At 40.1% G+C, this 12,302-nt stretch overlaps 2 protein-coding genes across 3 annotated transcripts; both read left to right on the forward strand.

The window, feature by feature from the left end:
* The first annotated feature begins 4,978 nt into the window (after positions 1–4,978).
* LOC124280704 lies at positions 4,979–9,309 on the forward strand. The gene is made up of 7 exons (XM_046716692.1): positions 4,979–5,206; positions 5,334–5,542; positions 5,761–6,035; positions 6,736–6,898; positions 8,426–8,647; positions 8,802–8,889; positions 9,032–9,309. Exons 3-7 carry the CDS (start codon positions 5,941–5,943, stop codon positions 9,307–9,309), a joined length of 846 nt encoding a protein of 281 aa, XP_046572648.1. The 5' UTR covers positions 4,979–5,206; positions 5,334–5,542; positions 5,761–5,940.
* An 863-nt stretch (positions 9,310–10,172) lies between these two features.
* LOC124280601 lies at positions 10,173–11,894 on the forward strand. Of its 2 annotated transcripts, XM_046716592.1 has the most exons (5): positions 10,173–10,357; positions 10,446–10,581; positions 10,931–10,965; positions 11,079–11,208; positions 11,553–11,894. In XM_046716592.1, the coding sequence occupies exons 1-5, from the start codon at positions 10,298–10,300 to the stop codon at positions 11,567–11,569; spliced, it is 378 nt and encodes a 125-aa protein (XP_046572548.1). In that variant the 5' UTR covers positions 10,173–10,297; the 3' UTR covers positions 11,570–11,894. The 2 variants fall into 2 exon arrangements, with proteins under 2 accessions (XP_046572548.1, XP_046572540.1); XM_046716584.1 differs by lacking the exon at positions 11,553–11,894 and having other exon boundaries at positions 11,079–11,542.
* Positions 11,895–12,302: the final 408 nt, after the last annotated feature.

Consider the following 12,302-nt stretch of genomic DNA (forward strand, 5'->3'; position numbering starts at 1 on the left):
ACCCATACTATGTGGACCTAACAAATAATCAATTGTCCCATGCATTCGGATCAACGTTATAATATGTAATGTTTAACTTTTTTCCCAATACTCGAGCTTCTTCGTGTCCAACAACTGAGTGAGTGAGTTAGGTCACATCGGCAGAATTTCAGCCATATCGTCACTAAGAAAGTTATAAACTTATAAATGAAGAAAAACAAATTTACATAATATACGTACCTGTCTGCAATGGACAATAAAACAACTAGACTATCACTGGTCGAACTGAAAACTAGTAATTCGAAGTGAAGTTAAAACTAATAGCACAATTTGGACAATGCATAATATGAAAATAGGCTATAGATCGCCTACAACTGAAGGTAGATCACCATATTAGGAACCATGGGGACTTACAGTACCTTTGCTACCTGCATGGACCCTAGTTGATCTACGGTATCCCTTCAGCTGCTGGCGGTTGCCATGTCCAACGAAGTCTATATCATACCTATATCAAACCCAATATCAAATCACATCACATCACATCACATCACATATATCACAGCTTTATGACGTAAGTGTATCATTGAAATTTATACATCCTTTACCTTATATTTGGTGACTTTCAGGCGTGTATATCTCAAACATACTGGGGTAGCCTAGTGGTTAAAGCGTTGACTCGCCATACCGAAGACCCGGGTTCGAATCCCCACATGGGTACAATGTGTAAAGCCCATTTCTGGTCTCCCGCCGTGATGTTGCTGGAATATTGCTAAAAGCGGCGTAAAACCAAACTCAGTCAGTCGGGCAGTCTTAAACATACATACTTCACTTTCAATTCTACACGAATTTCTCGAGTACATACATGTATGTGTATGTTTAAGCATGTTCATACTATGGCTAATATAAATAAGGTAAGCCTTAAACAAAGTATCTGTCTGCCTGCTACGGATAAACATCTAACATGAGGTACAATATGTCAGTGAGAAAGGTTCCTCTTTCAATATGCAATAAATCCCAAAATTGGTTATTTAGTTGCCGCCTAATAGATAAAACCAGAGGGAATTATACACTTAAGGAATAAACACCATGCTAGGTCAAGAGGCAATCTTTCAAGTTCAACCTCGTTACACTCGCGTACATATGTCAACACGCCCTGCTCAATCATATCATAGGCTGATGTGACTTTAAATATTAACTCACTCACTGGAGATAATCCAGTATTGAAATGGTTTCGTCAAGCTAAAAGATGATGGTGTTGGTCTTGCATTAACATATCGTGTATTCTACCATGACATCCAAGAATCCCCGAGCCTTACGGATTCATAATTACCAATCATAATGATCAATGATTGACTAATCCGCTTATTAATGCTTATTTACGTAGTCATATGTTGCAATGTTTTATGACCTTTATGCGACAATCAAATCGGCCACTATTTAGGCTTTCCGTTTGAGCATTGTTATGTGAGAAAGTTTGAGGACAATCTTAGTGTTACACGTTGAGAAATGCAGTTACGAACAACTAGCCAATATCTTGAAAGTGACGTAGCCAAAATCCAGTTGTTATCAGCAATTCCACTTCCAATTTTGGAAAAAGAATTTTGCAATATCTACCTACGGCGTTATTACCGGATCTTTATGCCTAATCTTGATCTAGTCTACTAATATACATATATAACCTCCGATAAAGTACTTTTACACGGAACATGATTTTCAACTTTTTCTGGGCACTCCGAAAGTTTGCCTTGGCCCAACTTCTACCCAGTGAACAGTTTCCTAGTGGTGTGCAGATGCAGAATGCATTTCCTCCAGGTTTACGAGTGAGTGAGTGAGTGAGTGAGTGAGTGAGTGAGTGAGTGAGTGAGTAAGTGAGTTAAAATTCACATCGGCAATATTTCAACCATATTGTGACTAAAACAAGTTTAGAATTCACCATAAATACATGTAAAATTTAAAACTGTCATCGAAGGACAGTATAACCGACTAGAGTATCACAGTATCAAGAAATAAAACTAGCATCTCTCTCTAAAATTGCATTTTATATTAGGACAATACCGTATAAAAATGGGCTATAGATCGCAAACAACTGAAGGTAGGTCACCATACTAGGGCCCTTGGGCACTGGCGATTGTAGGAAAGTTTCAGATTTACGAGAAGTTACGAATGCACTAACTCTTCCTTTTTATCCTTCAGTGAATGCCAGCAGAAGGGTGTTGTCTGTACAGTTGCTGGGCCAATAATAAGAGGTTTAGACCCTAGGTAATTGGTTGCTAACACTTTGTGATGTATCTGGATTTCCCCGCCTTGCTGAGAGCAAAGGAAAACATATAGTTTCCTGCTGCAAATATATCAAACCATGGGTCTCTGGTGTACACTACGAGACCATAAAGTTGATGCTAGCCCTATCCAGGGTTTAGAAGGCCTCAGTACTTATAAAACATTTGACATGAGTTAATATTTATCGTTACATCGGCAACATTTCAGTCATATTGTGTGTCCAGTGAGGGATGGGACATTGAGAACTGTGTTATTCATAAGATGTGACTAACGGGATCGCGTGATCAGGTTAGCTGGCTTGGTTGACACAATCATGTCGTCGTATCCTAAGTACGTGCTCATGCTCGTAACGTTAGTCACTGGATTGTCTGTCAAAGTTCTAGAAAATTATGCACTCGTGTAGCACAACCTCCTCGTGGTGGGTGCTTGGTAACGCTAATAGCTCTTCACCCCCCTGTGGACCCGGGGTCATATAGGTCCACAGCATCCCATTGTTGGTCGTAAGCCGAATTGGGCAACCTGTTTGCCGTGGGCTGCGCGCCTGCGTCGGTGGAGGACGGGATTCTGGTGGTTGAGGACATAGGAACCAGGAACCGTGTTTCTTTTGCCCAAGAGAAAACTTAGTTGGGCGGTATAATAGGCCCGATTCTATCAATCGGCTGGTCATGTCTAACTAAATCCTCTTTAATTTGCCACTTCTGTTATATTATATTTGTCTTTGAAACTAAACATTGATGTGATTGTAATTGCCTAGAATCTTATACCAGAAGGCGGTGGTTTATGGGCCAATTTGGTGAATAATGGTTCTTGTCAAGGGCCGAACCCGTCTGGCATTAAATTGGTAGATAAAACAGCTATTCATGACAAATTCTCTGAATTATACCACCCCTGTATCCCTGATGTCGGTATCTCGGATATCCGATGCTAATTGACACCGCGCTTGTTGACATTGTGGCGGATAGGGAGCAGGGTGCTGACTCAATTATTCTTATCATGGATCGAAAGCAATCTGTTTCATCTCGTTACGAATCGAAGAGATGCCAAGGTGAAATTGAGCAATCTAGTAAATATTTGGGCTGGATATTGCCCTGATGTTCATATTGCGATATATTACAATACTTTAAGATATATTGCAATAAATATTGTGATATATTGACTGGAAGGTTTCTGCCCAAGTGATTACAACATAAATTCATAATAGCTCTCTGTGTGTGACATCATCTTCTTAGTTGCTGTTACACCATACTTTCAGGCTCCCCATCCCCATTGTGTATGGCTGTGTGCCAGTGGTTTACAGATAAATTAATTGATATAGAGCCGGAATGTTGAATGTTTAACTGAAGTATTGCAACAAAGTTTGGCGAACATAATGATAAAGGTAATAGCATTACATGATTTTCATGGTCAGTGTTGTTTGTTTCAACAGAATGCACTTCAGTGCAGTATGTAATTATTGTTACTGTATGCCAGTGATTCAATCAGATTGACCTACAATATTAACATGTGTTAACATGAACTATTGCAAAATGAAACGAAAACATGATTTAGTTGAGCATAAAATCGCATGTGACCTCGAATAACTAAGATCATTGACTAGAATGTCATTATACAGTCCTACAAAATTGATAAGACTTAGACCTTTATGATAATTGATGTCTTATGTCCCATTATGAAACGAACAAAAATAACAAAATACTGTGAATTGTGAAAAGCCACTCAGAGCCAGAGGCTTTACTAATAAATACAAATAAAAAAATGGTCCTTTTGAAACCACTTAATTCCTCCAAATTAATGAAACCATTAAAACCCACAAAACGTAAAGCATTTGGTAGAATATTAGGCACTTTTTGAGCCACTTATAATGACACTTCCACATGTAAAATGTTACATGAAACCAACAGAAATATACATATATTTGGCACTTTTAGAGCACATGTTTTGCTATGGAAACCAAGGGCACATAATTCAAAGGGAGCTAAGCTGGATGAACAATATATAGCAGAATCTGAACCATATCGCAATTATCGTATTGCGATATACTGTACCGGTATATACCGGTTTACCGGTAATATTGCACAGACCTAGTTAAAATATTTCTTAAAATGCTGATTCATGGGCTAGATTCATAAACATCGAAGGTAAAGATGATCTGCCTATAAAGCTAAATCCATTTGCCATCAGCAAAGAGAACTCTGGAATTTGTGGTGAAGTAACGAATGTAACCCGTCTTCGTAGTGGTTCACTGCTGATCGAGTGTGCACGGAGGCAGAAATTTCTGAATATTCTGTCAATCAAAACCAACCACGTCAGTGAGCCTGACCACCCGATCCCTTTGTTCGCCTCTTAAGACAAGCATGGGTTGCTGGAGATCAATTCCAACTTGTATCTTCGCGGTATATCCACAACTGTGCAATTCAAAGACTGGCTTTTGAAGTTATTGAACTTGGGCTTTACTCCATTACGTCTCTGGTAAAACACTTCAACCCATTAAATATTGACCGTTGGTGAGATTTTATCAATAATAACAGTGACATGATTTATTTTCAAAGCTATTTGTATTAAATGGCATGGTTTCACCCGATGAAGGAGTAAGAATATATATAATAAAGAAGTTGACATCCATAAAATGCTTGTCATTATATGTATCGCTTATAAATGCCCTTCAAAGACGCTAATTGTATTGTTAAAAATATTTGTTTTGCAAATAACACAGAGTATTGTTGACTGCAGGAGCGCCAACGCTGATGCCCCAAGGGGAGCTAACTGTTACTGCACGCCGGCCAAAGGCTGCTACCATCGTCACTTCCTAGTAAAGCCCATCGTAGTAGACAGCAGTCGCCGACGTGGAGGAATATTCAGCAACAAAAACAAGGGTTCTCACGACTCTGACTACTACCTAGAGGTCACTGTAACAAACCACGCCAAACTAACAACAAAGGTGGAGTTTAAAGTAAGTGAAACTTTCGTATAATTCATTGAAATCTCTTCTGTGCATTGTATACCAGTATACATGATTTCCTGCTGATCAATATACACGTGATCTGTTTCATATCATGTTGTTTAACGATCTTGTACAGGTGACAATAGATGCAAGTCCCCTCATCCTGGTGTGGCTCACGAGGGTCAGTTGGGGAACCCGGAAGTGGACTACCAGCAGCATCTCCAACTCTACACTCACTGGGACGGATTCTTTGACAAAGAGAGCGGAGTCAAATTCTACCAATATAAATTTGGGTCTCACTGTCTCTCAGCGAATGAATTTGGAGCTGATAAATCTTTAGTCGAGGTAAAGAACCCCATTACAAATCCACCAAGTAACATGTCCTTAACTTGCAGATGTCATATATTGAATGCTACGAAAGTAAATTTGTCAACATTGTTTTCAATCATGCAACTTTGACATGATTAAACTGGGGGTTAAAACGGTAAAATAATGTTTCCTCTCCATGTAAAGATCGCACATATCTGTCTTAATATTTCGGATCATTCACTCATGAAATGCAGGTCACAGAAACCTATTCCACATCCGCCTCCTGGACAGCGCCCTCTGTCGGCAAGTATCACGTGACAGTGGTGGCCTTCAACCGAGCACTGGAAGCATCTGACCCAGTGTGTTCTGACGGAGTGACTGTAGACACAACACCACCCAATGTCAGTGAGGTGGCAGTGAGAGACTCCAGGGTGATGGAGGGGCTGGTCAAGTCATCAGATAATACTGTGTGGTTCATCGACGCCGACAGGAGGCGTACCCTGGTGGTCAATCCAGATGGCAGTTGCAGGTACAAAAACAGTTTACTGAAAAATAAAATAGATTTCCGCGATACGTTACTGTATTTCTCCTAATAAGCGGATAAAATAGATCATTTTCACATGGTACCATAGCTTCTGAAATTGTTTTGGAGGTTAAGAAGCATTATTTTTGTAAGTAGCATCACTTGCAGACATAATGGAGATATCATCCGATCGTACAATCATTTGTGGATTATGGGTGGGATAGCCACTCTTTACGAAGTTACGCAATATGCCAATGTCAATATCGGATAAGCTGGTCCAGACCTGGGATGGAATGTGTTATGAACCTATTTTGGATATTGTTTTCAGCTGATGATACTGTAATTTACATGTGGAACACTGTTGTCGCTATTATTAAGGAAACGATATTTCGCACTGAATGGGTGTGTGTATTTTTTGTTTGTTTTCGGGACAGTTTTCTTTTCCGATATCCAAAAAGTTTTGTGCGTGCCAAAAGTGGATAGCGATTTGAAGCGTACCCTCATGATTAGCCAAGACGTTGCTCCGTTGCTCGATACCATTCAATCGAAATTAAATGGATAGTTGGAAACACTGATACGTCTAACCTCTTTTATCTAACTTAAAACCATTATCATCATAATACATAATCACGAAAATACTGTTTCCGATTCTCTTGTATGCATACAATGGGTATGATATACATACATAAGGTGATCGTGTCTCCAGTTCCAAGGCCACACCATCGGATAACAAGAGACTGTCCCTGTTTCCAATACTTCGGTACAACAGTGGAAGTGGGATGCATCTTGGGATCAATCAGGAGTGTGAATCTTTACTAGCATTGCCTGTCAGCTTCACCGATTTACTCTATGTCTACAGGGAACACCACGTGAGTACCTTATGTCCTCAGGCAGATTGTCATAAACTACCAACATGAACACCACTTCTGTGCTTTGTTATGACTCATTATGTGTTAAACGTAACAATGTTTTGCCTTGCTTCTCATATCAGTGTTTGACTATTTCTGCACGGTAACAATGTTTTAGCTGTATTTCAGTTCTGATTGTGATTACTTTTCGGCTATTTTGTAACTGTGCACTGCTTCTCAGTAAAGTGTTTGATTATTTCCCAGCTCTTCGTAAACTGGACTGGCAGTGACACTGAGAGTGGTATCTATGACTACGAGCTGGGACTGATGTCAGATCATTCTGGTGAAGCAGTGATATCCTGCCATACACGTCCACTCATCATCATCCTCAGTATCAGGGCTACCATCCTCGTCTCAGTGAAGGGCAACAGTTCTACATCGCCATCAAGGCCATCAACAAAGCCGGCATCTCAACTGTCAGAGTAGGGACACTTCTCAACTGTAAGAGTAGGGGCACATCTCAACTGTCAGAGTAGGGGCACATCTCAACCGTCAGAGTAAAGGCACATCTCAACCGTTAGAGTAAGGGCGCACTCAATCGTTTACATTTCATAATTCTGTCCGATGAAATCGTATATGTTTGGAATCATCTGAACATTGTTTTTTCATCATAGGTGGTGGGACCAGTAATGGTACACACAACGTATCCTATATATTCTGGACCAATAACCGTAATGCTGAGGGAAAATTACCTGATTGCACGTTGGACCGAGAGAGCATTCATCGTCACTGAACATGCAAAATACGAAGTTGCAATCGGTATGCACGATCATTACCAACATCAAAACAAGAACATCATATCTGATATCTGTAAGATTTTGTTAAAACTATTATGTTTTCAGGATCTGAAGCCGACTTTGGTTTTAATGCGCAGAACTTATTCAAGTTTGTCTCATCAACATCAAATTCTATCTGTAATTAAATAATCATTTGGTAACGAAGATAAATGTAAACCTATTTATCGTTAAACAGTGTCCGCCTTATAAGTAATCAGTAGCTCACAAGCAACATTAATATCGTTTCCAATACTCCAGTATAAAGTATACAGTTAGGCATCACACAGATATATCATGTAACTGTCGCCAGTTCCAAGGCCACGCCAGTAGATGACAATTGACTGTCCCTGATTCCAATACATCGGTACAACAATGGACGTGGGATGCAACTTGGGATCAATCCTGAGTGTGAATCTTTACTAGCATTGCCTGTGAGCTTCACCAACTTACTCTATGTCTTCAGGGAACACCACGTGAGTATCTTATCTAATGAAGATCGCAATGAAGTACTAACATGCACACCCCTTGTGTATATTTTATTACTCATTATTTGTGAAACTTAACAATGTTTTCTCCAGCTTATCATATCAGTATTTGATTATCTGTGTCAAGTTACAACGTTTTTATCCGTATCTCAGTTCAGTTTTTGATCATGTGTCGTCTATTTATAAACTGTACACTGCTTTCAGTAAAGTGTTTGATTGTTTCCCAGCTCTTCGTAAACTGGACTGGCAGTGACTCTGAGAGTAGTATCTATAACTACGAGCTGGGGCTGATGTCAGATCCTTCTGGTGAAGCAGCTCCAGATATCCTGCCCTACACGTCCACTCATCATCATCCTCAATATCAGGGCTACCATCCTCGTCTCAGTGAGGGGCAACAGTTCTACATTGCCATCAAGGCCATCAACAAAGCTGGCATCTCAACTGTCAGAGTAAGGGCACAAAGAGAATCAGAGTTGTATGTTTATGAAGAAGAGTATATCACATCAACCGTTAGAGTAAGGGCGCACTCAATCGTTGACATTTCATAATTTGCGATGAAATCGTATATGTTTGGAATCATCTGACCATTGTTTTTCATTAAAGGTTGTCGGACCAGTCACCGTACATACACGATACCCTATATATTCTGGACCAATGACAGTAATGCTGAGGGACAACTATTTGATTGCACGTTGGACCAGAGACAGCATTCACAGACACTGAACATCTTAAATATGAAGTTGCAATCGGTATGTGTTATCATTACCAACATCAAAACAAGAACATGCCTATCTGATATCTGTAAGACATTGTTAAAACTATTATGTTTTCAGGATCTGAAGGCGGTCAGTCGACAATAATCCCCTTCACGACGCTGCAGTCAGGAGGAGGTTGTACACTGACATCGCCACCCACGTGTACAGCCGTCTCCCTCACAGACCTCCACTGGGACCTCCATCACAGCCACACCTACTTTGTGTCAGTCAGAGTCACCAACATAGTAGGACTGTCTACAATAGCAGTGTCTGAACCCTACGTCCATGACGTCATGCCGCCGTTACGTGGTGTAGTAGAAGACGTTATTCCAGCTGGGAGAAGAATCTTTGCTTGAAATAAATGTATGTTTATAACTTGATTCAGTGCTCAGTGGGGAACCTAGGTTACAATCGTTCATAAAAGAACGGAAACTTGGTCGTCAGTGCGACTTGATTAATAGTGTCGAATGTAACTATTGCCATTGTCTGTTTGAGACTTGACAAATTACATCATGTGCTAGTTAGGAGGATAATTGTCGAATGCGGAATTTGAAATTAAGCAAACAAACGTGGTGCCCAGCGTTGACGTCCCCAGACACATATACTGGACTCATTATCAACTTATAACATTACAAGAACAACCCACTCCCCATCCGCACGTCTCCGATGTATTCCAAATATAATCAAAAACAGCATAAATACAAATAAGCACACGTTTCGTGTTGATAAATACCATCAATATTGATGGCTCAAATTGAGTTGACGATCTGTCACCGACGTGTCAAAGTCTAACATGATCTCCCACCCTCCTTCTTACAGGATTTGCATGGTCCACATGATATATCCTGGATGTATTGAGCCAGCTGTTTGTTCCAAAACTTCTCTTATCCTGCTCACGGTAGCTATAATGTTAGCATTTATTACCCCTACTTGTTGTGAAGACTATAGTATGTCCTTTTGATAAATACTTCAAAACACTATAAAATGGTCTTGGCACGTAAGTGTAGATACAGGAACCATGAATACTGTTCATCTTTGTTTACAATTTCTTTTGCTATCACTTACGATCGGACATGATCGTTTCAAGAGATGGATGTTCATACAGTCTTCTTCTTCTACTTCAGTGTAGAAACAACGACGTGTCCTAGAAATACAGATCTACCAGCATTGGTATCAATTTGCAGTTCTTAAATAAAATATTTTCAGAGTATACATTACACAGACCATCAAACATCAACAACAACTCTAAGAGCCAGATGGTATGGATTCGTTAATGGTGTTGAAAATGTTACATACAAAGTCGGAATCGGATCTCATCGTCTCGGATCAGATGTCAATGAGCTGATGGAGGTTGGCCAGGTTTTACAGCATGAGTTTACTGGCCTACATTTGCACGAACATCAGGTTTGTAATCTTATCAGAAACTTTATTCACGTATACATCTTTACAATATCTATACATTCGAATGCACGCAATTTGTTGTTTATTACAGAAGTATTTTGTGACTGTCGTGGCTGCCACTGGTGCAGGAGAGATGACGGTGTCCTCTGACGGTGTGACGGTTATCAGGCCAAACGCTGATGTCACAGATGCCACTATCAGAGATGGACCAGGATGCGGGAATTCTGGTATACAAAGGAATTACTAGTTGTCCCATATACATGCTAATCGAGGTCTGACATGTCTTATGACGCGTCCGGCTTTATTAACGCCTCGGCCACTTCGTTTTATTCAACACTACAATATCATGGTGTGGTTCAGACCTTGAACGTTCATTATTATGGTGAGATCCACTTACAGGGGCTCCATGCTGACAAATCTTTACACAAACTCAGGGGACAGTGATATTTTAAAACACAGAAATACCTTTCTGACGCATCTCTGCAGATCCAACTACAAGGCATTCATGGGTTGTATTTCATTTCACTATGTTGTCCCACCAAACCAGCCCGACACGTTTTCCTGTTCTATTTACAGGACAGGATGCTGATTTAAATACAATGGACACCGAGGTATGTGTAAATACGACGCACTGATATGTAGTATACGTGTTACATAGTACATTGACTGTTAATAGTTGCAGAGGCAGAGACGAAAACAATGACTCACATCTAATCAATTCCAGGATTGTGCCCGTGACCTGAGATTCCAAATCTCTACCTCAGCATATGCTGCCCACTGGAATAGGAGCGTCAGTAGTAGCCTGAACTACCAGGATGTACACTGGGGGTTACAAATACGATCTCCCTCTGCAGGTAGACCAGCAAAAGATGCACTTAGTGTTTAAAATGGGATGAAGGGAACTGGAGGTTTGACCAGTCTTGAAAACACAAATGGATACAAAGGCTATCACGTTCAAGTTTAAATGTCGCTTTTTTTATGTGGGAGATGTAGAATATGTCATAGAAAATTTGTATGCTCCATGAACGGCCAAGGCGATTCGCGCCTTTAGGCCACATTAAACAAAGGGTTCCAACCAGTGTAATTGCTTCACAAACATTAAAGTTACTCTTTCACGGTTTACAATATTAATACAAAACTTTTCATTTTTTTCAAACCTGAGTTATCCACTTTGATTATTGTATTCGGCCTTGAGCAGATGTCTGGGACGCTTGAAGACATTTCGAGCCCCTTGGGTCGACTGAGAGGCTCATAGTTGGTAACTTAGCTTTAGAACCAGGACGAACCTTCAGGGCTGCAATCAAGTTCTGTGCTGGTAAAGTCTGTACGAAGCCCATCCATAGTGATGGTGTGACTGTCATACCCCATCCTCCAGCAGCTGGAAGCATGGCATTAACATATCAGGAAATTGACGGGGGACAGGCTCAGGTAAAGGGTACTGTTACGGTTTCTAAAGTCTTATGAGTCCCCTTTAAACCAGCAAAATATAAAACAAACAAGTCTATAGTGTTCAATTATATATTCATTAAACAAAATACACAATGTTACAAAAAATGACAGATTCCCAATATAATACAATGGATTCACCAATCTAACATATTAACTCACTAAAGTCTTGATATTTACAGTAAACAGATGTACTGATTGAAGATTATTGACAGCTGTTGAAAGTTCAATGTCCCCTTGAAACGCCAATGTAAACCCAAAGTCGCCCCCCTCATACACCTACACAACAATCCCTTTTATACCTATTATACATGCCACATTACGATCTCCACACAGCTAACTGCATCCTACTGAAGACCGGAAGCAAAACAAACAACAGGGAGGTGACTCCTCAGCTTTGTTGAACCATAATATCTGAAAGTTATTTGATGTGACATTATGTTTAACAAAATCACATCCTCATAACTGTACATTTCTGATAATATTAAGGTATGTCTGAAAT

Source organism: Haliotis rubra, unplaced genomic scaffold (assembly GCF_003918875.1).
Source record: "Haliotis rubra isolate DU_JTF1 unplaced genomic scaffold, ASM391887v1 Scf1077, whole genome shotgun sequence".
Lineage (NCBI taxonomy): Eukaryota > Metazoa > Mollusca > Gastropoda > Lepetellida > Haliotidae > Haliotis > Haliotis rubra.

Coding starts and splice junctions, on each gene's coding strand:
- LOC124280704 (XM_046716692.1), top strand. CDS start 5,941: ATGGAGGGGCTGGTCAAGTCATCAGATAATACTGTGTGGTTCATCGAC. Junction 8,648..8,801: donor CTGGCATCTCAACTGTCAGA/GTAAGGGCACAA, acceptor TTTTCATTAAAG/GTTGTCGGACCAGTCACCGT. Junction 8,890..9,031: donor GGACAACTATTTGATTGCAC/GTTGGACCAGAG, acceptor TTATGTTTTCAG/GATCTGAAGGCGGTCAGTCG.
- LOC124280601 (XM_046716584.1), top strand. CDS start 10,298: ATGGAGGTTGGCCAGGTTTTACAGCATGAGTTTACTGGCCTACATTTG. Junction 10,358..10,445: donor TACATTTGCACGAACATCAG/GTTTGTAATCTT, acceptor TGTTTATTACAG/AAGTATTTTGTGACTGTCGT. Junction 10,966..11,078: donor TAAATACAATGGACACCGAG/GTATGTGTAAAT, acceptor AATCAATTCCAG/GATTGTGCCCGTGACCTGAG.